The 26,471-nt window shown below is 40.6% G+C and overlaps 1 protein-coding gene across 1 annotated transcript in view; it reads left to right on the top strand.

The window, feature by feature from the left end:
- Nucleotides 1-4,925: 4,925 nt before the first annotated feature.
- The window catches only part of pde3b (phosphodiesterase 3B), a 98,212-nt gene continuing 76,666 nt past the window's right edge, over nucleotides 4,926-26,471 (top strand). Inside the window, exon 1 of the mRNA XM_017700651.2 lies at nucleotides 4,926-6,062. Within this exon, the coding sequence (XP_017556140.1) occupies nucleotides 5,142-6,062 (921 nt within the window). The 5' untranslated portion in view covers nucleotides 4,926-5,141. The remainder of the gene's footprint in view (nucleotides 6,063-26,471) is intronic.

Here is a 26,471-nt window from a genome sequence, read left to right as displayed (position 1 = left end):
CGCTGAGACACCGTTGCTATGCAACGACTTTGACAGCTGTAGGAGACACTCAAGCCATTTGAACATTTTTACTCAGAATAAAGTTGTAATATTTTGAGAAAAAATGTCATACAGTATGATATTTCAAGTAAAAAGTCACAATGTTTCAAGAAAAAAGTCGTCGACGCAATTTGGCGGTTGCTAATAAAAGTGGCCGTGATGTGGCCGCAATTTGGTGGCTGCTAATAAAAGTAGCCGTGATGTGGCCGTGATTTGGTGGCTGCTAATGAAAGTGGCCATGATTTGGTGACTACTAATAAAAGTGGCCGTGATGTGGCAGCTGCTAATAAAAGTGGCCGCAATTTGGCGGCTGCCAATAAAAGTGGCTGCAATTTGGTGGCTGCTAATAGAAGTGGCTGTGATGTGGTGGTGATTTGGCAGCTGCTAATAAAAGTGGCAGTGATGTGGCTGCAATTTGGTAGCTGCTAAAAAAAGTGGCCGTGATTAGGCGGCTACTAATAAAAGTGGCTGCTTCCTGCTGCCACAAGTGCAGCCACTACCACCCGTCTCCCTGCATGCAGAGATCTAACTCCTACTGGCAGAAGTGGTGTGATAGGAAGTCAATAATATGTCAAATTGAGTGGCATAGCTTTGTAATTACAAGAGGGAAAATAACGATATGTTTCTAAATTACAAAAATGAACTATTTTACCATAATACTGTATCCATCTTTTTAGATCGAAATAAAACTATAGCTGCATTCTAAAGCTGAGGCTGCAGCCGAAGTAGCGCGGGTCCTCAGTAGGAATGTCCTATGAAGACTCCTCCTTAGCAGCCTGTTGGTCACACAAAAGGAGCAGCACTAATGAAGCTGCGTGGTGACGCCGCCAGAGCGGTGCCAAACCTGTGAGTGAACTGGTGAGAGAAAACGGAGCCTGTTGCGTTTTATTTGTTGCTTTTTCATTTTTTCAGAGATGCTCTCATGCAGTATGCTAAACTACAAACATACAAATACAAATACTTCTAAATATAATACAATATATAGATGAGATATGATTTCTGGACAAATTCTTTAAATAATCAGTGAGTTTACACTATATAAAGTAACAAAGGCAAATTCAGACATTAACAGATTACATTTTTAATGAAGCTCTATTCTAACAGCTTTGTCTTCTACAGAGCCTGGTAGGGGAACCTAACAAGAAAAAGGAGGAAGATCTGCCCCTGCAGTTTAATAATCTGTACTGGCAGTTTCTAATCTTGTCCATGGATTTGTAAACTCTACTATAAGCCAGATTTTTCTTTAGGAAGATAAGACATGATTCTCCATGGGCTTTCCTTACTTGCAACTCACTTATATTAAGCACCCATTGCTTCTGGTTAGGGGGCAGAACCATTTTCCACATGTGATATGCATTGTATGTTCTATTGTGAATAAAATATGGGTCTACGAGATTTGCGAATCATTGCATTCTGTTTCTGTTTACATCTATTTACATTTTACACAGCGTCCCAACTTTTTTGGAATTGGGGTTGTATATTGTGAATATTCAGTAATGATGATACATTAATAATTTAATATTGAAACCTAATGTTCTAACAATTTTTTAAGGAACGCTTTCAGTCATGGGTCCCTAGAATCATCCTAACTTTTGCTCCTTAGGGTGCATAAAGCCTTTTTGACTAGTCATATTTCCTGGGCAACATTGGTTGCCGTATATAACCATATCTAACAAGTTTCTACGCCCATTGTCCGTTTTATCAGCTCCACTTACTATATAGGTGCACTTTGTAGTTCTACAGTTACAGACTGTAGTCCATCTGTTTCTCTGATACTTTGTTAGCCTCCTTTTACCCTGTTCTTCAGTTGTCAGGACACCATGGACCCTCACAGAGCAGGTACTATTTGGGTGGTGGATCATTCTCAGCACTGCAGTAACACTGACATGGTGGTGTGTTAGTGTGTGTTGCGCTGGTCTGAGTAGATTAGACAGAGCAGTGCTGATGGAGTAATAACAGTTAACAGTACACAGTAAAAACCAGCACAAGTCTCAGTGCTTTTCTAACACTTCTCATGGTGTTCATTTGTGTTCAGGTGAATTGAAACAGCACTGCAAGTCTTCCATAAACATTGAACATGGAAAAGACACTACTGTGAATAGACCTACACTAAAAAACTACAATACACTATATTGCCAAAAGTATTTGGTCGTCTGGTTTCACACGCATATGAATTTGAGTGACCCCCCATTCTTAATCCATAGAGTTTAATTTGATGTCGGCCCACCCTTTGCAGCTATAACAGCTTCAACTCTTCTGGGAAGGCTTTGAAATCGTCCAAAATCTCTTGGTGCTGAAGCATTAAGAGTTCCTCTCACTGGAACTAAGGGGCCGAGCCCAACTCCTGAAAAACAACCCCACACCATAATCCTCCCTCCACCAAACTTTACACTCAGCACAATGTGGTCAGACAAGTACCGTTCTCCTGGCAACTGCCAAACCCAGACTTGTCCATCAGCTTGCCAGACAGAGAAGTGTGATTGGTCACTCCAGAGAACACGTCTCCACTGCTTTAGAGTCCAGTGGCGGCGCTTCACACCACAGCATTCCACACTTTGCATTGCACTTGGTGATGTACGCCTTGGATGCAGCTGCTCAGCCATGGAAACCCATTCCATGAAGCTCTCTACACTGTTCTTGAGCTGATCTGAAGGCCACATGAAGTTTGGAGGTCTGTAGTGATTGACTCTGCAGAAAGTTGGCAACCTCTGCACGCTATACGCCTCAGCATCCACTGACCCCGCTCTGTCATTTTACGTGGCTGACCACTTTGTGGCTGAGTTGCTGTCATTTCCAGTCGCTTCCTCTTAGTTATAATACCACTGAAAGTTGACTGTGGAATATTTAGTAGTGAGGAAATTTCATGACTGGACTTGTTACACAGGTGGCATCGTATCACGGTACCACGCTGGAATTCACTGAACTCCTGAGAGTGGCCCATTCTTTCACTAATGTTTGTAGAAGCAGTCTGCAGGCCTAGGTGCTTGGTTTTATGCACCTGTAGCTATGGAAGTGATTGGAATACCTGAATGAATTGATGGATGGATCAGATGGGTGAGTGATACTTTTGGAAATATAGTGTAGCTATGACTATAATGTAATACAGAGAAGACAGTACAGCATAGATGCAAAAGATAGAATACAATAAATTCGACAAGTCTAACTACACACTGTGAGGCTGATGAACAGTGTTAAAGGGGAACTCCACCGATTTATCAAACTTACTGCGTAATTAAATGGTTAAGATGTAAACAGAGTCTCTGAGCATGGTTTGATGTGAAATGCACTGTTCTGCAGAAAATACATTTAGAATTGTTCACAGCAGTGGTGATATGAACTTTATGAACCTGACGTTCAAAGCATTCAATAACTCTAAAAGCTACCTCAAATGAAACGGTTATGATCAGGCCTGGGACATTTTATGACAGTTTTGAGAAGTTTATTGTTGTTATAACTTTCATGACAGAGATATTTATATATATTATAGCCAAAGAAATGTATTTTTATCAGATTTACTGCTATTTGAATGTGATTAACAGTGCACATAAATACTCACAGAAGACCTGTGTGGGCTCAGTTGTAGTTTTGAATAGTAAATAGCAGTGGTGGACAGTAATAAAGTAAATGTAATTAGTTTCTGTACTTCAGTAGTTTTTTGTGTATCTGTACTGAAGTTTTCCATTTTGGTGACTTTTTACTTTCACTCCACTAATATCTGACTTTTTCCTCCACTACATTTTGACAAATCTGTCGTTCCTTTTGGTTCCTGTGTGTATAAAAATGTAACATGTCAAAACGAAAGAAGCGCAAAGCAAGAACACCAATCAGGGCACAGCGGTCACTTTGTTTTGAGCTTGTTTTGACCTGTTGGTCATACCGACCCAGTGCAGCACGTGGTTCAACGTCAGCGCAGCAGCGTAAAATTTTGGGAGAGTCTATTCAACATAAATGATGAACTAACCTAACTTTGTGTAAATAGAGCACAATATAGAAATATGTCCACATATGCAGTCGTGACTGAATTTATACAAACACCATTTCATTTTATAGTAAATTAGTTTGGGCTGGTTTATGTTTATGAACAGAGACCTACGGATCAATATAGTAAAGGAAACTCATTTGTGATTCTGAGTTTAAAGCCAGTTATTATTAAACTTAAACTCGTAACTAAGTTGTAAATAAATCTTAAACTGAAACTTTGCTTGTTTGTAAAAAGTGATTTCAGAGCCACTCGGTTCTACCTGATGGAAACTGTTTGCCTTCAGTGTTTTGTGCTTATGATCATTTTAATAAACATCAGCGTCACTAATTAATGACATTCTATTAAAAGACTGGTTTACCAAGAGAGACACTGGAGGATTTTCACCTAAAATGAGTTCATAAAAATGATAACAGGACATCAGAGCCATAATTAATCTTCTAGTATTTTGACTTTCAATATTTAAGTACATTTGAAGGTAAATACTTCAGTATTTTTACTCAAGTGGAGGTCTAAAGGGAGGAACATCTACTTTAACTGGAGTAATATTTTGCCTTGGGTGTCTCTACTTTAACTCAAGTACATGGTTGGTGTACTTTAGGTGAACAGTGTAGTGTGATTGTGTTGGAAACGTTACCACCCCTGGTTACTGTCACCACCACTGTAAAGAAAATATATGAGTAAGTAACTTTCCCATCAAACCAGTCTGAATCTTGTTGTTTAACCATGAGGCAGTATACAACCTCTGATTTGATTAATTACAGCAATCATTAGAGACGCTTTGTAAATACACACGAGTCCATTTAAGGTCCTCTGAATGACTTCGGTATGGAAATGATGGAGAGCCGCTGAATACGGGCCTGTTTTCCCCACCTCTGCCTCTAGACGGTGCTGTAGAGTTCCGCTTTGCGCTTACAAAAAAAAAAGCCCCAGAACCACAACAACAACATTTCACCTTCTTTTCCTCCTCGTAAGCCAAAATGCTGGAGCCCGTTTGAGCGAGCATGGAGCGCGTCCGCCCGTCGAGTGCAACGACCGTCGGTGGCGACGCGAGCCGACTTTAAAATACAGCCGAAGGAAAAAAAGAAGGGAGAAAGAAAGGAGAGAGAAAAAGAACCGAAGCATGGCAGTGCGGGAAGACGGCGAGCTCATCCAGCGCAGCGGTAAGAGCAGGCAGCAGCAGCACGACGGCGCCGCCTCCGCGTCCGCCGCCGAGAGCCTGAGGAACGGCTACGTGAAAGGCTGCGTGACGCCGCTGAGGCAAGACGGCGAGCGCGGGCTGTTGGCTCACGCGTGCCGCCTGTGCGGCGCCTCGGAGCCGCTGCGGGCCTGGGCGGCCTGCGCTGGGGGAGCCCTGGCTGCTCTCGCCGCCGCGTGGCTGCTGGTGACTGCTTCGTCGTCATCGTCAACGTCGCGTTGGAGCTCGGCGGCGACGGCGCTGCGGGCTTTCACGGCCGACGCGTGGCACTCGGCGAGCCCGCTGTTCAGCATCGGCTGCGCCTACTTCTTCCTCACGCTCTACCTGCGGCGGGCCGAGCGGGAGAGCGGCCGCGGCTGGCTGCTCGCTCTGCCCGCGTCCTGCCACCTCGGGGACTGGCTCCTGGCGCGCTTCGTGGAGAACGAGGATACGGAGGAAGAAGCCCAGGTGGTGACGGCGAGCCGACTGCCTCTCGCGCTAGCCTGCGCCGGCTTGCTCACGCTGGCACCCGCGGCTCTCCGGCTCCGCCACAGCGTGCTGGCTCTCGCGCTGGCCGCCGCCGCCTGGCTCGTGGCGCTCGGCGGGCTGGGCCGCGTGCCGCCCGCACTCAGGCCCGCGCTCGCCGCGCTGGCGGGGACGGGAGGCGCCGCGCTCGCGCTCGCCTTCGAGAGGCGCTACCCGGCGCGACAGGCCATGAGCGGCGCCGGAGCTGACGAGAAGGTGCCCGTGGTGCGGCCGCGGAGGAGGTCGAGCTGCGCCGCGCTTGGAGAGGCGACCGGCGCATGTTACGGAGGAGCCTGGAAGATGCCTCGCCGGCCTTCGCTGCCCTGCATATCCAGAGAGCAGGTAGGGGCTCGAGCTGGGCCGCTTTCTTCAGTGTGTTGGGATTGTCTTGGCTTGGCACGTGGCAGCGTTGTTGCTGGTGTTTGTATGGAACTGTTTACTGGTGAGGTCTTTTACTCGCTCTGCTGAGCTGAACTTTGGCGTTTGTGTTCACATCATCATCATGTTGGGATTCCCTGTCACTGAAAAGGCTTCACGGTGGAACAACTTCCTCTCTTGTTTTGATAAGCTGAAGCATTTATACTTCCATACGTCCATCTTCACTGGGCCCTTGGCAAAGCAGAGGGCAAAGCTGGCCTTGGCTCATTGCTGTGTGGCACAGAGTGGGAGCATCTTTCTGTAGTGAGCTGAGCTCTGGCTGATAAAGTTGTTTGCACGACTAGTTATGTTTTAATTATGGTGTTGGGGTCTTCCTCTATGTGAGCGGTTAGGGGTGCATAACTTGTTTTGCATTGATCTTATGTAGACAGTCTGTGATTCACTTCAGGATGTTGGAGTGAGTCTTAGGCCAGAAGTGATGCAGGCCAGTAGAAACTAACTGAACGCCGTCAAGAGTTGCAGGCCTTGAGTGGAATGTATGCAGAACGGCATAAAACAAAGCATAATGTTCTTCAGTGGTGCACATTTCACACACCAGGTGGATAATATGGTCAATATAAAGCATGCAAAATCTAAAAACACCACAAAATGTATTGGGGCACACTTTTTTGCAGGGTCAGTGTGCACAGGTTTTACTGTGCTGTTGTAGTTTCACCAGCTTGTAAGAAACAAAGTGAGACTTGTGCGTAACACTGTTAATTTTTTCATTGAGTAAGACAGAAATCTACTATAGGCAGTGATGGACAGTAACTAAGTAAATGTAATTCATTACTGTATTTAAGTGGTTTTTTCGTGTATCTGTGCTGAAGTTTTTCCATTTTGGTGACTTTTTACTTTCAGTCCACTACATTTCAAAGTCAAATATCTGACTTTTTCCTCCACTACATTTTCTGTCGTTCTGTCGAACCGGCGATCTTCCTGTCACGAGGCTGGTTCCCTGACCTCCAGCCTATGACTGCCCCCAAAAAACGTAATATGTCAAAACGAAAAAAGCGCAAAGCAATCAGGACACAGCGGTCACTTTGTTTTGAGCTTGTTTTGACCTGTTGGTCCTACTGACCCAGTGCAGCACACGGTTCAACATCAGTGCAGCAGCGTAAAATTTTGGGAGAGTCTATTCAACATAAATGATGAACTAACCTAACTTTGTGTAAATAGAGCACAATATAGAAATATGTCCACATAAGATGCATCAGTCACGACTGCATTTTTCTGAATTTAGACAAACACCATGTCATTTTATGGTAAATTAGTTTGAGCTGGTTTATGTTTATGAACAGAGACCTATAGACCAATATAGGAAAGGAAACTCATTTGTGATCCTGAGTTTAATGCCAGGATTTTCTTAAACTTTTAACTAAGTTGTAAATAAATCTTAAACTGAAACTTTGCTTGTTTGTAAAAAGTGATTTCAGAACCACTTGGTTCTACCTGATGGAAACTGTTTACCTTCAGTGTTTTGTGCTTATGATCATTTTAATAAACATCAGCGTCACTAATTAATGACATTCTATTAAAAGACTGGTTTACCAAGAGAGACACTGGAGGATTTTCACCTAAAATGAGTTCATGAAGCCAGTCTTGTTATAAAAATATAAACAGGACATTAAAGCCATAATTACTCTTTTAGTACTTTTACTTTTGATACTTAAGTACATTTGAAGGCAAATACTTTAGTACTTTTATTCAAGTGGAGGTCTAAAGGGAGGAACTTCTACTTTTACTGGAGTAATATTTTACTTTGGGTGTTTCTACTTTAACTCAAATACATGGTTTGTGTACTTCACCCACCTGTCTGCAGAAATTACACATTTAATACAAGGTTAGGCATGTTTTTGTTTGCTGTTAATTGGCTGAGATTAATATGTGACCTCTGTGCATTGACTTCTCAAAATCAGCGCGGTCTCATTGCTCATATTTGTATTAGAGCAAGTTGATCTTGAGTCAAAGTCATGGCTTTGGTCAAGGGTCATGCTGAAATATCAGTCAAGGTCACCGCTGATTGGTGCGTATCCAGTCAGCCTGGTGGCGAGCTTGGCAAGATGCAAATAAGGCAGGGTCTGGGCCAGAGCTCTTACTGACCGCAATTGCGAGTGAAAACGAGTAAACCTGGAGTGCTTTCACAATAGCGAGGAGTAGTACGACTCTCCGTGGTGCTTGTTGGCTTATAAGCTTGTTCACTTGGTGCTCCAAGTGTTTGTGAGTGTGCTTTCGAGTGCAGCCTAGAGTGCACTGTTTCAGCAGTTCTCATGAACTGAGGTCTCAGCAAGGCCGGTATGTCTTTCTTTATTTATTTTTTCCCCTCTTGCTTAGACCTGTATGGAGAAACACTACACATGATGTACAGTAGTCTGTAAACCATACCTTTTTAGGAATTTAATTGGTCCCATGGTCTTTTCACCTAAAATGAGTTCATGAAGTGAGTCTTGTTATAAAAATGATAACAGGACATCAGAGCCATAATTAATCTTTTAGTACTTTGGATACTTAAGTACATTTGAAGGCAAATACTTTAGTACTTTACTCAAGTGGAGGTCTAAAGGGAGGAACTTCGACTTTTACTGGAGTAGTATTTTACCTTGGGTGTCTTTACTTGGTATCTCAAACTGAGCATGTGCATTGGGGTTGGGTAGGTGGTTGTTCAGGTACCCACTCACCTCACCACCCAATGAATAATCTCATTAGAAAGAGTGAAAGAATGTTGTGTATGTCCTTTTTCTTACGCTTCATCCTTCTCAAGTAATGTGCCTTGGTTGGTATGAAGGAGGCCTGGGTATATTTTTCGTGTGTAATGCGTCTCACACTCACACCTTTTTATATACTCGTTCCTGGTTTGTGTGTCATGACTCGCAGGCTTGAGTGTGTAAATGTCCAATAAGCTTCATTCCTCATTTGGTTTATTTCACACAGGCCATTGTCTTTAAGGAAAGTGGTGTATAAAGTGTATGAAGCTGCTTTAAGAAGTGACAGCGACAGATAAATGAGTGTGTGTGTGATGATTATTAGTTTTATGTTATTTGTGTCTGAAAGCAAACGGCATAGAAATAAAGTGTATAAATGCGAATGTTTGTTTGGTTTTGCAGTTTAAGGTTAAATTTATTTGAAATGATGGCTGAAGTTAGTAGTATCAAATTTGTCCAGAAGCATTGTTTTGCACTCATGCATTTGATTTGTCACATTAATTAATTAACGTGGTGTCAATAGGTCAGTTATTTGTAAAAAAAAAAAGACCAAATGAGCCTAAAATGAATTTGCTTCTTGTGTGGTTTTCTTCATTAAGTTCACGTTATTCCAAAAACGTGTGTGTGTGTGTGTGTGTGTGTGTGTGTGTGTGTGTGTGTGTGTTATGTAGCTTGATGTTTGACTACCGAGTGTGTTTTTTGTCGTGGTGTCTGTACTGACAGATGCTCATATGTAAAGGTTTTGTTGACGTCTTGGTCAGTGCTTTCTCTCACGTGTGGCCTCATGACTTTTCCACTTGCACAAAGTGAGAAACAGCCTGGCACCTGTGACTCATTGCATTTGCAGCCCTGCGTTCGTCACAGGCTGAGCTGTGTTTAGCACCAATGGCAGGATTATAGCGCTTTTAAGGTGGACCCCTCTATGGAGCGGCCAGACTGTTTGAAATGTTTATGTGGCAGAGAACTTTAAATCACGTTAAAACCATAACAAAGCCCGGTCACTCTCAAACCCAGAGAGAAGGGCCGACAGTATGACGTACAGCTGCTGGCAAAACAGTGCTGTATAAGTTAAGCTGTAGTCAAATTGTTTAGTCACAAATGTGTTTTCTGAACCTGTGATGTACTTCGTAGGAAATATGTTCATCTGTTGTATCTAATTTTAGGCCAGATTTGAAGGTGACTGCAGTAGAACCTAAAAGGTCAGCCTTGAAACCTAATGGAGTTGCGTTAGTAACCCTTTGCTTTGTTGTAGAGCACATTCAAATTTTTTTGTTTCCAAAATAAATCAGGTGTCATGTGGAAGTTGAATTTGGTCATAACTGCCTGTAGCATAATTCAACATCTTTATCAGCAAGTAAATTGTAAAATTGACCATTTTGCAACCACCCCTTCATTACTCTTGCTATAGCAGTCAAACCTCCGGCCCTGGCAGCCTGGTAGCATCTTCAGCAGTAACAAACGACAACATTTTAAGTAGCATGAAGGAAAAGTGAGGAATACAATGAGGAGCACATTTGACACATTTCATTATTACATTTTTGTTGGGGATGCATCAGTACCGATGCTGGTATTGGGTATTGGCGCGATACTATGGCCATTTACTCCACAACTTTCTGGTACGAGGTAAACACGTGTATACACAAGTGCAAATTTTCCACAATTCCCAAGTTTTATGACATTTTAATGGGCTTTGCCTCAATTATTAAAGACTTTCCGATTGGAAAATAAGAAGCTTTGTAGTCCTGTCATCCATATTCATTGTTTTTAGGTAACATTGTGTTATTTGAAAGTCATTGCTGTAAAAAAAAAAAACTTCAGAAGAGTTCAGAAGTGCTAAAAAAAAAAAGTGTCATAGTTGTACATGATGGTATTATTCAAACCTGCAGCGTAACAACAAAACCCCCTCTTCTTCTTATAGCGCAAGTCAATCCATAGCCTAGTTTGATAATGCAATTCATTTAAAATTAGAGTTTAGTGATTTTTAACTTAAGGTACATTCCACTCATTTACACTTACCGATACTTCTAAGAAGATTACTTAATACACTATCATGAGTAATACAAAACATGTACAGTACCTAAAAATGGTATAGATTCATCTCAAATTTTTCAGTTATTAGTAGTATTAATATATTAATTAATTAATTACATGTACTAACAATTGAAAGTGAAGCAGAAAAAGGTGCTCTGGAAGCCATATTTACATTAACCCAACCAAGGAAGTATTTTAGCCATTAGACAGTAAAGTGGCCTGTTTTCATGTCTAACATAATGGGTTTAACCTACTGAAATCTCCGATGAGCTAATGTGAAAGGTGACACTGGTGCTGGACGGTGCAGCTTTACATGCTGACTTATCCTCTTTTAGCAAACTTTTAAGGAAGCAGTACAATTGATGGTATGCAAATGAATGATTGGTTGATAAAAATTCAGTTAGGCTTCCTGTGGGGGCTTTCAGACGGGGGGCTTTTTAAACATAAGGCCTGCTGCATCTCATGCTTAAAAAGAAGCAGGCTATGTTTTTTAGAGGGCAGGTTAAATACTTTTGCTCATGGGTATATTTTGGTTTTTCCATCTGAGTTCACATACCCAAATCAAATTATTCAGTAACCGCATGAAATAAATGTATTTTTATTTATTTTATTTTGTAAAAGCTGTCTGATCTACACACATTGCTATATGCTTATAGTTTACTGCTGGAAGCCAAAAATCTCAGATGCTCTTTGTTTTATAAAAAGTATTTCTCTTTGTATAATAATAATAATAATAATAATAATAATAATAATGACAACAATAATAATAATAATAATAATAATAATAATAATAATAATAATAATAATAAATTATTATTATTATTATTATTATTATTATTATTATTATTATTATTATTATTATTAGACAATTTTGTGTTCTTATGTGTGAGTGCTGATATAGTGCTCATTTACTCCTCATAGAAATCCACCATTACCAACATTCTGATACCACCTCAGACCATGAGATGTACAGTAAGTTGAGCATATGCTGCCACACTAATGATTGAGCGCAGTAAAGGAGGCTCTGCTCACACAAGAGTTACTGACTCTGTGACAGTCTGCCTCAAAGTTGTTGATCACTTTAAATGTTGTGCCTTGACAGATTCCCACCGTACCTAACTGTGTGATTTTTAGCCCGTTTTAAACAATCATAGCCGCTTCCCCAAACACAGGTGGAGACGTGAAGGCTAATGAAGCAGAGATGGAAAAAAGTTGACATTTACCACCAAAGTCTGTATATGCTGACTTCAGTCTGTTTGACTGAATAGAATGGCGAGGTATAAACGTTAATATACTGTTATTTTTTATTTATTTTAAATGAGGCTGCAGAGAGACCGTATTGTCTTACTGTGAACATCCCTGCATACTTTTAGCTTCGGTACATAGTCTTGGCTTCATCTGAAGTTGATCATGGGACAGAGCTGTCTGTAGAGGCTGTGTTTCACATAGCATAGATTGAGTGTGATAATGCTGATCTAAAATCCTTCCCTGGAAGAAAACCTGAAAAATGGTAACTTTACAGGAGAAGGAAAAACATAATTTACTTTTAATGGAAGTCACTGGAACCAGAGGTTTTCCCCTGTCATTTTGGGCCATTTCTTTCATTTCAAGTTATTTGTTCATTAACGTGGCAACTAGGTTTTTGGAATATCGAATGTTGGAATCGCAGCATGTTTCTGGGCACGATTAATGAATAAAATAAGTGTAGTATCAGGCAGATGCTCTATACCAGTGTCTGTATTGATGCATTCCTAGTTAGAGAATCACTTAGTTGGCTGGTATATTGGAAGAAAATAGGATGTGGGCAGTGAAAAGTCATTCAGTTAAATAGTCAGTTGTTGCAAAAAGCAGTTCTTGGAACTGAAGCAGTTTTTTTGGTACTGAATCAAACTTGTTAATATAAAGTGTGTAAATGATAAGTGTGTTTCTGGAATTCTGGCCACTAATTCTTAATTTTTGCTGCAAGGCTCGTTGGTGTGGTAGCCACATTTACATGCAGCCTAGTAATCCGTTAATAATCTGACTAATAGCACAATTGGAATAGAATATGTCCTTTTTTACACTTCAGTTGGAAAAGACTAGCCTGATTTGAGACTATTCAGAATACAGTTTCTATCCGATTGATCAAGGGTAGTCCTGTAAATAATTAGTTAAATAGAATAATAATATCTGTGTAAACGCTTGTATCCGATTACATTCCCTATCGGAAAGTTTGTCACGTCATAGTGAAAGTATATACCATTCAACATGGTGGAGAAGAAACTGGTCTGCAGAGGAGATGAAGTTTATGCTCTGATCTTTAAAAGACGGCGGTGGGACAGACGTCCAGCCATGTCTCAGGACACAACGTCTTCCTCTCGGCCTTCTTTAATAAGGCAACGTAAGTACATTTTGTGACAATTTTAAAACAGTTAAAAACACAAGCACTGATCACTGCTGCTCATCTCACTGTGACTGGACCTCATGTGATGTTCATTGTCATGGTAACATCTACACTAAGTGGTTCTCCAGATGTGCATCATTTTGGATCTGATTACTTGAAGGGAGCATGTACAGATTTTCCATCTGATTGTTGAGAAGAATGAGAATAAACACCTCAGTCAGAATCTGTAATCGGAATGTATTTAATCAGATTGGACAAAATCTTTGCGTATAAACACAGACAGTGTGGTCTTCTGCATTTTGATCCAACCTTTTTTTTTTTTAATCTTAGAAATTGAAATAAATGCTACACCGCTGTAAACGCTATACAGACGATCAATGTAACATGTCTAGATTAAACAATGTCTTTTTACCATCTCGGCCAAATAATTCAGACTAATTTTCTCACCAACTGCTAGATTGTTTAGAGCGTTTCCTTCACTTGACAGGAAGTTGTGGAGACAGTCGTGATTGACTGAGGGGCATGTTGGTACTTATTATGCAGATGATCGACTGGCATGGATCCTAAACTGTTCCTTTGAGCAGGCCAAGAAAAGGTTAAAATGAATGCTGCACACAAGACCTTGGGTATTTGTCTTTCACTAGCAGTGTTTTGAGAGGACTGCTAACACTGGCATGTTTTGAGATGGGCATTGAGAATCCACTGGTCATAGCAAAGCTTTAGTGCTTTAAGGAGTCCAGTCAAGCTCATGGTACAACTCTTCAGGGCCCTTCAGCTAGGGCTGAACGATTTGGATAAAACATCTAATTGTGATTTTTCTGACTACTGTTGCAACTGTGATTTAAATTGTGATAAGTCTTTTAATCAAGGTCTTTTTTTTTTTTTTTTTGACAAGACCAGAATATTAACCTTTACTAGCTTGAAGCTTGACCACTTAATGTAGTGAGCCAAGCTGCCAGTAAGTTGTGGTTCTGATTGAGCAAAACACGGAGATACGGTTCCCTCTGTTATCAGATTTTTAAGCAGTTTTTAGGGTTAAGTCTAATCTTACCGGAAGATGTGTGAAGGATGATAAATTGCCAACGAATATGTTCTTGAATTTCTGGTCTGTCTTAGGAGCTCCTCATAGCTGGGAAGCTGTGATGGAGGGTGTGAGTGATGTATGAGAGAAACCAGGCCGTTTTGCAGGTCCTGGAATTGAGCCATCAGCTATTTTCGTCCCATGTTGGACATGTTTGTCATAGCCGTTATGAAAAAGCGCACGTTGGACAAGCCAACATCCTGTGTCATATGATGTTAAACATTTAGACGCATCTGGAGCTTTTGACTTCGGATTGAAGTCATGTAAGGTTAGCAGGGGATTTAAGAGCTTTTTTCCTTTAAATTTACAGCCAAGTCATTTTCTTGTGCTCAAATCTTTGGCTTCTAGGTCCTCACACACACACACACACACACACACACACACACACACACACACACTATATTGCCAAAAGTATTCACTCACCCATGCAAATCGTTGAATTCAGGTGTTCTTATCACTTATATGGTCACAGGTGTATAAAACCAAGCACCTAGGCCTGCAGACTGCTTCTACACACATTAGTGAAAGAATGGATCGCTGTCTCAGGAGGTCAGTGAATTCCAGAGTGGTACTGTGATCGGATGCCACCTGTGTAACAAGTCCAGTTGTGACATTTTCTCACTACTAAATATTCCACAGTCAACTGTCAGTCAGATTATAATAAAGTGGAAGCGATTGGGAATGATGGCAACTCAGCCACTAAGTGCTCAGAAACGTAAAATGGCAGTGCGGGGTCAGCGGATGCTGAGGCGCATAGTGTGCAGAGGTTGCCAACTTTCTGCAGAGTCAATTGCTACAGACCTCCAAACTTCATGTGGTCTTCAGGGTAGAGAGCTTCATGGAATGGGTTTCCATGGCCGAGCAACTGCATCCTAACCTTACATCACCAAGCACAATGCAAACCATGGAATGCAGTGGTGTGAAGCACCGCCACTGGACTCTAAAGCAGTGGAGACGTGTTCACTGGAGTGACCAATCACGCTTTTCCATCTGCCAATCTGATGGACAAGTCTGGGTTTGGAGGTTGCCAGGAGAACAGTGCTTGTCTGACTGCATTGTGCTGAGTGTAAAGTTTGGTGGAGGGAGGATTATGGTGTGGGGTTGTTTTTCAGGAGTTGGGCTCAGACCCTTAGTTCCAGTGAGAGGAACTCTTAATGCTTCAGCACCAAGAGCTTTTGGACAACTTCATGCTCCCAACTTTGTGGGAACAGTTTGGGGACGGACCCTTCCTGTTCCAACATGACTGTGCACAAAGCAATGTCCATAAAGACATGGATGAGCGAGTTTGGTGTGGAAGAACTTGACTGGCCTGCACAGAGTCCTGACCTCAACCTGATAGACCACCTTTGGGATGAATTAGAGTGGACTCTGCGAGCCAGGCCTTTTCGTCCAACGTCAGTGTCTGACCTCACAAATGCGCTTCTGGAACAATGGTCAAAATTCCCATTCCCACACACATTCCTAACCCTTTTGGAAAGCCTTCCCAGATGAGTTGAAGCTGTTATAGCTGCAAAGGGTGGGCCAACGTCATATTGAACCCTATGGATTAAGAATGGAACAAGCGCATACTTTCAGACATGGTGTGTGTGTGTGTGTGTGTGTGTGTGTGTGTGTGTGTGTAGTCCATCTGTTTCTCTGATACTGTGTTAGCTCCCTTTTACCCTATTCTTCAGTGGTCAGGACCCCCATGGACCGAGCAGGTACTATTTGGGTGGTGAATCATTCTCCACACTGCAGTAACACCAATGTGGTGGTGGTGAGTTGCATGTCTCAGTGTCTGTTGAGGTTTTTAGGAAGTCCAAAACACATTATATTGACCAAAACATATTATATTAAGCAATTCCTCAGCTAAGTTAATTATACATATGAAAAGTTGTAGGTAAAAAATTCTGTTGTATCGCGAGTGTATTGTATTCACATCATATTTTCTCAATATGCAAAATGATAAAAAAAAAACAAAAAAAAACTTTTTGCATTTTATTTGTTTTATACACCAAAAAAGAGTAATTAGAGAAAGAGCATGCCTGTCATAAACTCTTGTATGTAGATGTGCACTTGTTAAACATGAAGCTAATTTTCAAAATTTAGAAAATACAGGTCTGACTCATGGCCACCTTGTAAAAAACACCTTATGCAAGATGCTTCTACAGGGTTTTTTTTTTTTTTGTCCTGGGTGAGTGTGTTCAGTGTCCTCAGGGCATATGGAAATGAAAGTTCTGTCTGATCCATCAGAGCTGCTTTTAGATGAGCCATTCTTTTTGATTGTCATGTCCTTGAAAGTATGAGAGGTCCTCAGTTGGGAATCCCCTGTTCAGATGTTACAGATTTGGAAAGATCTGTGTATTATGTATTTATGAAAGAATGAGGAGACTCCCGATTCATAATTCATGGAGTGTGGAGCTGGGGAAATTTGTTTTGTCATGGTTAAGGTATGAGTTGACTGGGGCATGGAACCATATGTGTAAGGAATAACGAGCACTTGTGATGAATCAGTACCTTTTTAAGGACATATTTTAGTACTCGCTAATACGGAGTCCTATACTGTAATGAATTACAAAATTTTGAATGAAGTAGTACTGTAAATGAGTGCACTGTTTAACAATTAAGCAACAGATTAAACAATAGAACACGAGCACACTTGGGTAAAAGTAATAAAACACTCATGGTCATGTGTTATCGCTAATAATGTCATGGTTGTGATTTGGACAGCGTAGATCACAGCCGTGATGTTATTGGTGATAACTCAAGTTATTAACTCAACTCTAGTGTTCTATTGCTTTAATGCAACAGTTAAATAAATAAAGTAGGAAATTTATAAACTGGGCCATGAATGTGGCATTTAATGTTTTAATGTTCAGTTCCTTCCTCCAAATTATAGTTCCTTAACAAACAGCTTGTTGCTACGTCAGAGTAACGATCTGCCCACTCGCTGTACAGCTGGCAGTTCGTTCCCAAACTGTCGTCACCACTGAGCAGCTTTTCAGTCAACAGCTGTGACAGAAGAACAGCTAAACATCCTGGAATCAACCAGAAATGAACCCAGTACCATTCACCAAACATGTGTCGTCTAATCTTCAGAGTCTGACCAAATCAGACTGAGTCATAAAACTGCCAAAATATGAAGTTCGGCTCAGTTTTGTGAGTTTTTTTTTTTTTTCCAGATCAGTATTAGTGTTGTTTTGTTCCAGCCAGTCTGTAAGGCATCTTACAGCACATATAGTTTGGCGAATGGTGTTCGGTAAGTTTCTGGCTGATTCCAGGTTGTTTAGCTGTTCTTCTGTCACAGCTGCCAACCGAAAAGCTGCTCAGTGGTGACGACAGTTTGGGAATTTAGTGTCATCTCAACTTCGGACCAAAGTCAGACCAAATCGGCTGTCGGTCATATCTGATCTTAAATGTGTCTGTTTTCTGTTTGTGGGAAAGTTAGAAGTAAAAACATTCAAATGGTTTGAGCATCTTCTACAGCTGTCAGTCACTGCTTAGCAATGACGTCTCAGTGGAGTGATACTGTTAGTGAATACACCTGTGTAGGCCTATCGCGATAATTACATTATCGACTTATCGTACGATAATTTTTTTTTAACCGCGATCATTTTTGCCGATGTCGATAATTGGCCATTGGGTTTCCGCGCAAGTTTGTTTACATGAGAATAAACCGCAACTACGTTAGATTTCAGAAAGTCACCCAGTGCTGCTCTCTCGCACGGTATGACGACTTTGTTTCAAAACGGTGTCAACGAAAGCTGGCAATACAACTAACCTGAGGGCACATTTAAAGCACAACCATCCAGCCCAGTTTTCCGAGCTGAAAACAAAAACTTCAGCTGGAGAGGGGTCTTCCCGAGCTGGAGAGGGGTCTTCCCGTCAGGTGGCTATTACGGATACCTTTGCTGGGCAGTGTGAATACAAGCGCGATAGCGCAAAATGGCGCACACTCACATATAGTGTAACTCGCTATATAGCCAAAGAGATGCTCGGTCGAAAAGCAGACATTTATAAACTTTTTGTGAATTTGTGATTCGTATCACTGTGATTTATAGCATATACATATATGATCAGATAAGAGAGACTCCAAGTACCTTTGTGTGCAGTCTTTGTTCAGAGTTTAAAAAAGTTGAATTAATATAAATGTTACTTTAATATTTATTTTGTTACTTAATGTTGCAATGCCATTCTTTTGCACTTTTTGTTAGAGTTTATTTTGTTATAAAGGTCTGTTATATTTTGTGCAATTTTCTCAGAATCCACAGAGCCCAAGTGTGGTTGCATTTTATTTATTTGGGATATTAAAATATTTTCATATTGGAAGCCTAATGTCTGTTCTTAATAATACAAAAGTTCATTTCATGTTAAAATGGTGTAATTGTATTATTATGCTACTAAATTATTATTGTGGCACATTGTCTTAAAGCTCCTTTGGGGAGCCCAGAGGCAAGAAAAAATTCTATAATGGCACTTTAAAATGACAATATTATCGTTTATCGCAATAATTTCTGGGACAATATATCGTTCTGAAAATTTTGTTATCGTGACAGGCCTACACCTGTGATGTTATGGTGAAATAAACAGAGCAGTTAGAACGCAGCTCAACCAATCAGCTTGCGTGGTCGGAACGAACTGTTGTATAATTGGACCAATAAATCTAGCTGATTTTCTGATGCCATGCTGTCAGTAAAATGTTCACTGGCAGGTTGAGTTATGTGTTGATTAGTGTGGCTGCAAACACTGGGATTATGTCACATGGAATCAGTACGTATTGGATGTTTATCAGTGAATTTTCATGAGCATAATTATGAGTAAATGAATGCGTTGTCGGCCCAATACCGGTATTGGTGTTGATGCGTCCCTTAAATCGTGTAAATGTTTGCTGTATTTGAGAGGGAGAGAGTGTATCAGCAGCATGTTGTGGATCTCTGTGAGCAAAATGTGTGATTGAATACAGAAATTCGTTCATTCATTTTTGTTAGAAGGGTTTTTCTTGTCATTTATGTAATTTTGTGTAATTTAGAGTAGATTCAAGTAAACTAGCCTTTCAAAACGGTGCTTTATTTTCCTGATTTAACTTTTGATTTTTGTTTAATTATCCTAAATTGTAATTTGCGTTTTTATTGTATTAACTTATTATTCACTTTAAATGTTATCATGTTTTAGTTTCTATTCTTCTTTGTTTCAAATCACTCTTTTCATATTTGTAAAGCGCTTTGAGTGACTGCTGTGTATGAAAGATGCTATATAAATAAACCTGCCTTGTCTAAACTCAGCAGAATATTATCGTTTATATAGGAAATGCGTTATGTGCTGACATCACAGCAGCTGGGTGCTGATTGAGCCAACTCGGCTTATTGGCTGAGTAAAGCAGTTTGCACTTGCTGAGTGCACTTACATGGACATTAATAATATGATCATTATTTGATCTGCACAGTTGTAGTCGAGTGGTCATGTAAACAACGTACTACAGTGTCGGAGTTGAAGCTGTGAGCTGTTAATGTGATATCTTTTAGTTCATGATCCCCAGCAGGACCAGACAGGAAAAAAGGCAGTAAACCTCATACTCTTAATTCAACACTACACCTGCACCAAAGTGTCTAAAAAGAAGGAAGTGCGTGCGTGCGTGCGTGCGTACATACACCGAATAGAAGTCTGTTATTGGCTAATTCATGTAGACACATTCCATCACAATTGGTTTGTTTGATTTTATTTATTTCTAAGGTTATCCGGTCATTTAATGCGTGTATTCATTAATGTCCACAAGTTATGAAGTTCCGTTTTAGGCTGTTCTGTGTTGAGGAAAAGAGGGCATTTGTTCAGAATAAATACAAAGCAAAACAAAATGACCGTTTACAAATTACAATTTTATATTAAAACACCAGAAGGCTGCCCCATTCATTTAGGACAGAGGTTACTAATAGGTGGACTGCGGTCTGAGTCCAGACGCAGACGCTGTCCTATACGGACCTGGACCTATAACTGATTAACTATGGAGAATTATTTAATTTTGATGGTGTTCCTATTTTAATTTTCCGTAGCTTTTCTAGCCTTTACGGTAGCATTAGCAGCCGGAAAATTCACAGACCAATTGCATGCGTTGTAAATATCACACATGACGCTACTCAGCCAATCAGATCTGTGCGTTACGATGAGCACTGAGACTCGAGTGAGTGACGCCACATAGTGGAGGGATGAGGAGAGAAACAGCAGTCAGAGAAGAAAGTGAGTAAGAGGGAAGTTATTTCATGCGTTGTGCTCTAAAAAGTGAAAACTCACAGCAAATATTGTTGAAATATAACTGAACTGGACTTGTTGATATGTTGATATTCCTACTAGGCTTCCTACTAGGCTACTTGTAAACAGTATATGGCACAGAGTCATGATACAGGTTAGATGTTATGATGTTCTGGACCTTCGCTTGAGGACATTTTCCCTAACTGGACCTTATTGAATTTTAACTAAATACCCCTGATATAGAACCCTTTCATGTGCCTCTTTTCGCAGCTGATCAACCCATTTCTCGCTTGCACAACCATTTAAGCAGAATTTAGCATTATTGTCATAGTGATATGAACAAAGTCTACTTCTAAAGCAAATTAAAATGCTTCTAAACGAAACTCTGCTTGAACTCTGTATGTGAGCCTCAACATGACTGGACGGTATTCATGTTCATGCATTATTGTTAGCAGAAACAGCCACTGATGGACAGGTACGAAGTCCGTGGAGTGCCTGAGTCCTGTGGGCAGATGTAGCTGCTACAACTTGTTTCCTTTTTGCTCTGGTAACACATTTGGGTGACATCTTCACAATTCAAGTGTTGTACTATGTGAAGTTCAGTGGTGGTCAAACCAGTACATATGGCTGGTGAGCAGCACCGGTCCAGAAAGGTGGCGAGCAAAAAGCTCTTCAAGGTTTCGTTAGTAAAGACAGTGGATGTGTATAGAACCATGAACACTCAAAGAACCATTTACGTGCTTAAGGGGTTCTTTGCATCATGAAATGGTTCAGATTGATGGAGAATGTGTTGTAAATGGTTGCATATACAACCTTTTTATAAAAGGGGTGCCAAAAAGCGTTCTTCTGTGGTTATGAGCTTGCAACAATAGAAGAACCCTTTTTGGTGCTATACTGAAATCCTGTCTGTACTTCTATGTAGAAGTTCTATGTAGAACCATATCTAAACACATTCTTCATCAGTCTGAAGAACTATTCCATGATGCAGAGAACCCTTTGTAAAAATGACTATAAATATAGCTAGAAATGAGGTTAAAACCATGGATTGTGTGAAAAGCAAACGTGCAGGGATCATACGGTGACTCTACTGGCCGTCTTTTTCATTATTTTTCATGAGGCATGACGTGGTGTATCTTGCGTGGCTTTTCTTGGAGTTTCCTGCAGTTCTGGAAAATGTAGGACATGAACTGATATTGTTGTCATGGGGGACATCAGTGCTGAAAGGTCCATTATGTGCTGAGCATTTTTCATTCAAAGTCATTAGATAATAATTATGTTACTTGTGTTGTTGGAGTGCCATGAGATAATGGGATAATTTTACTTTTGAGGCAAGGCCAAATGTAGTAATGGACCACACATTTGGGTGCGTGCTAGTGCTCTTATGTAGGAATGTACTGGCCCTTGTTCTCCGTGATCAGAGACGCAACTTGTTTACACATGCAAGTTTTCAAATGTAGGTACCGCATCCAGATGATGAGTAGAAATGAGACCCCTGTGGAGCTGGGATAAAGCTTGCATATTGATGAGCCTGCATTTGGATACATAGGTGGACTACAGTTTGCAATAGGAATTCTTAGTACCCGCCCTGGTGTCCAGGAGTGATGTAGATGAGTGAAACAGTCAGGCAATACTGAAATAATACTAATTCATGATCATAAAATTCTTTATGATATTTAAACGCAAATGTCTTTTTGTTGTAGAACTGTTTTGCCAATTACCTGCTGCTACATTACGCTGAAACATCAGCCTGTTTTTGCATGTCAGTCAAACAGTCCCTTCCCATCAGGGAACATTATAGTATTCCATCTTCATGACTGCTGCCAACTTAGACTTATCTAAACAGCCTAGGTACACTCTTTTAGTAAACACCCGATCAGAGCATGTTTTATTAGCCTCAACGCCGAGGTAGTGCAGGTCCTCAGTAGGACTGTCCTGTGAAGACTCCTCCTTAGTAGTCTGTTGGTCACACAAGCAGAGCAGCTCTAACGAGGCTGTGTGGTGACGTCACCAGAGCGGCGCCAAACCCGTGAGGGAAAACGTTGCGTGAGCCTGTTGCGTTTTATTTGCTGCTTTTTTTTTTTTTTCTTCACAGTAATGGGGGAGGTGCTCTTCTGTAGTACAATAAACTACAAACATACAAATACTTCTAAATATAATACAAGATATGTAAGAATGCTTTAATTAATCGATCATTTTACACTTTATAAGCTAACAGAGACAAATTCAAGGATGTGAACAACTTACATTTTAAAACAAGCTGCTTTCTTTTCCGGCATTTTCATGGTGCTTGTATTTTTCCTTTGCGTTATTTGTGCACAGAGAACTGTGGGTAACTGAAGGCCTGGAAGGAAACATCCGATGCGTCCTTCAAAATGGCCAGAACACAGGCTGCATTTCTAGCCAAGGATCCTTCACTTTGGAACAGCCTGCTATGACGCAGCAGCTGAGAAATGCAGCCTAGGCTTTGGAAATCAGTTATTGTGTTATGCTTAATAATGTATATGCTTTGGGTAAATGTTAATGGACACTGTGTCTAGCAAGACTCTGGTTTACTGGGCGTGGAGTGCTTTTGTATGATTCTTGTTAGGTGTAGATTCAATTTGGTTTCTCTTTCACAGACATGGTGTAATTGACAGTAGTAGTGAGGAATTGGTGAATTAGTATTTTGTGTGGTTTCGTTCCAGCTGTGTTGAGCTGTATGACCTGTGCTGTGCATTAGGGAACATTTTTGTTCGCTGGTAGTTTTACAGCTATAAATCCTCTATAAAATCCTATATAAAGCTATAAAACCTGTTTAACGCGTGAATCGGAGGAGCATGGTGTTCTGGTAGGCTAGCTTTGGCCTCAGTGTTAGCATTAGCCTTAGCTTTCCGGCTAGACCGCTGAGTCGTCACCCATTCACCCCGCTGTAAGGGCTCTAACGCCAGAGTGAAGGGTGCTGCCTTACTTTCTTGCAGTGTAGCTCATAGCCTTTTAGTTAGTTGGCAGAGTAGTGTAAACCGCTGCTGACAGTCCAGAGCTGGGACCAGGCCGCAGACAGACAGGCTAAACCGACCATCTGCGATCCACCTTGAGGTGTCACCCAGGTTCAGCTTTATTGAGACTGTGTCTTTGCCCCAAATTAAAACTAAATTTAATCATAGAAAAACTCAATCAGCTCGTTTAAACAACCTAATAAATATTTATCCGTATTCAGATAATAGCACTAACACCTTTAGATCTAAAATTTGGACTACTCAATATAAGATCACTAAACTCAAAAGCAGTCAACATAAATTAAATTATAAGCGATCATAAATTTGACATTTTCTGTCTCACTGAAACATGGGTTAGACCAGATGAATATTCAGCTTTAAATGAAGCCATCCCTGTAGGCTATAATTATGCACATAGGCCAAGATTATTAGGCAAGGCAGGTGGAGTCTGTGTAATCTACCAAAATACTCTAGATATTAGTCAGAAACAATGTGACCCTTTTACTTCCTTTGAGGTCCTTTCCATTCACGTTACAAATCCGGTCACAAAAAAGAACGCATTTTCATTATTTAACATTTACAGGCCACCAGGGACCTACTCTGAATTTTTAAAATAATTTAGTGATTTCACTGCAAACCTGGCTGTGTGCAATGATAAAGTAATAGTTGTAGATTTTAATATTCACTTTGAGAAGGTAGATGACCCACTAAAGACATTTACTTCAATTCTAGACTCTGTTGGTATTACCCAAAATGTAACAGGGCCTACACACTACTGTAGTCACTTGCTAGATTTAGTTTTGACACTAGGTGTTAGACAAGCTTAATATCCTACCACAAACCTCAGCAGTCTCTGACCCTTACCTAATTTCATATGAGCTACGTCTTAGCCATAATATATGTACGTCCCCTCGTTATTCTACAAAGCGCTCAATAAAACCTTTCACCGCCCTACAATTCATAGAAAATCTGCCAGAACTATCAATGGCAGTTTTCACTCCATCAGACCCAATGGAACTAAATTTACTAACTGATTATTTAGAAAATACCTTCCGATCCACTTTAGAAAATGTGGAGCCACTTAAAATAAAAAGAATAAGGCAGAAAAAGCTCACCCCATGGTACAACGATAAAACCCATACCTTAAAACATACAGTTTTAAGAAACTAAAGCGGAAATGGTGACAAACCAAGCTGTAAGTGTTCCACTCTGCCTGGAAGGACAGCTTTATAGAGTATAGAAATGCTCTTACTAAAGTTTGCTCAGCATATCTGGCCTCGCTGATCGAGAACAATAAATATAATCCTAGAATTCTGTTTAGTGTGATTTCCCAAATCACAAAAATCAGGCAGATACTGAACCAGAAATCCCAGCAACTCTCAACAGTGAAGCTTTTATGGACTTCTTTAATAATAAAATTGAATTTGTTGTCTAATATTTTCAATCCACAGTATTAAATCCAACTTGGCTGTCATCTGACTTGGCTGATATAAAACAAAACACAGTTGTAGAAAGAGCCTGGAAACTTTTCACCCACTCCCAAAGCTAGAGAAGATAATCTTCTCTGCAAATTGCACAACCTGCATACTCGATGCAATTCCCTCAAAATTACTCAAAGAAGTACTGCCAGTCATTATAAACCCTCTTTTAACTATAGTAAACTCGTCCCTTAGTCTGGGCTATGTTCCCAAAGCTTTTAAACTATCAGTTATTAAACCTCTGATCAAGAAACCAAATCTTGATGTTAGCATATTGTCTAATTACAGGCCTATTTCTAACTTGCCATTTATATCTAAGATCTTAGAAAAAGCTGTGGCCCAACAACTTAGTTAATATCTACATAAACATATATATGAAAAATTTCAATCTGGATTCAGGCCACATCACAGCACTGAGACAGCTCTAGTTAAGATAACTAATGATCTTCTTCTTGCCTCTGATCAAGGCTACGTATCCCTGTTAGTGCTACTTGACCTCAGCACAGATTTCATTACAATAGACCACAATATTCTCCTAGAAAGGTTAGAAAACATGGTTGGAATCACAGGGACAGCCCTATCATGGTTCCAATCTTACCTAACAATGTTATGTTATCAGTTCATCAGTGTGTACATGTATGTATGTATGTATGTATGTGTATGTGTGTATATATATACATATATATATATATATATATATATATATATATATATATATATATATATATATATATATATATATATATATATATATATATATATATATATATATATATATGTATGTATATGTATATGTGTGTGTGTGTGTGTGTGTGTGTGTGTGTGTGTGTGTAATGTAATGTTTATATATATATATATATATAATATGCATGCATGTGTGTGTGTATGTATGTATGTATGCATGAATGTAGTGCTTCCTTTGGACACTCGGGTAAAGAGAGGAGCTGAGCTGTCAACTGATCACCACCTGGTGGTGAGTTGGTTCAGATGGTGGGGGAAGATGCCGGTCAGACCAGGCAAGCCCAAGCGTATAGTGAGGGTTTGCTGGGAACGTCTGGCAGAAGAACCTGTCAGATTGATCTTCAGCTCACACCTCCGTCAGAACAGATATCAGGGGAGGTTGGGGACATAGACTCAGAATGGGCCATGTTCCGTTCCTCCATTGTTGAAGCGGCTGACTGTAGCTGTGGCCGTAAGGTAGTTGGTGCCTATCGGGGCGGTAATCCTCGAACCCGGTGGTGGATACCCCAGGTGAGAGATGCCGTCAAGCTGAAGAAGGAGTCCTACCGGGCATGGTTGGCCTGTGGGACACCAGAGGCAGCTGGCAGGTATCGACAGGCCAAGCGATCTGCGGCTTCAGTCATTGCCAAGGCAAAAACCTGTGTATGGGAGGAGTTTGGTGAGGCCTTGGAAAGTGACTAAGTCAGCTCCAAAAAGATTCTGGCAAACCATCAAGCGACTC

Source organism: Pygocentrus nattereri, chromosome 15, assembly GCF_015220715.1.
Source record: "Pygocentrus nattereri isolate fPygNat1 chromosome 15, fPygNat1.pri, whole genome shotgun sequence".
Lineage (NCBI taxonomy): Eukaryota > Metazoa > Chordata > Actinopteri > Characiformes > Serrasalmidae > Pygocentrus > Pygocentrus nattereri.
Note: the sequence above shows the minus strand (reverse complement) of the source record. Positions and strands in the feature narration are given on the sequence as shown.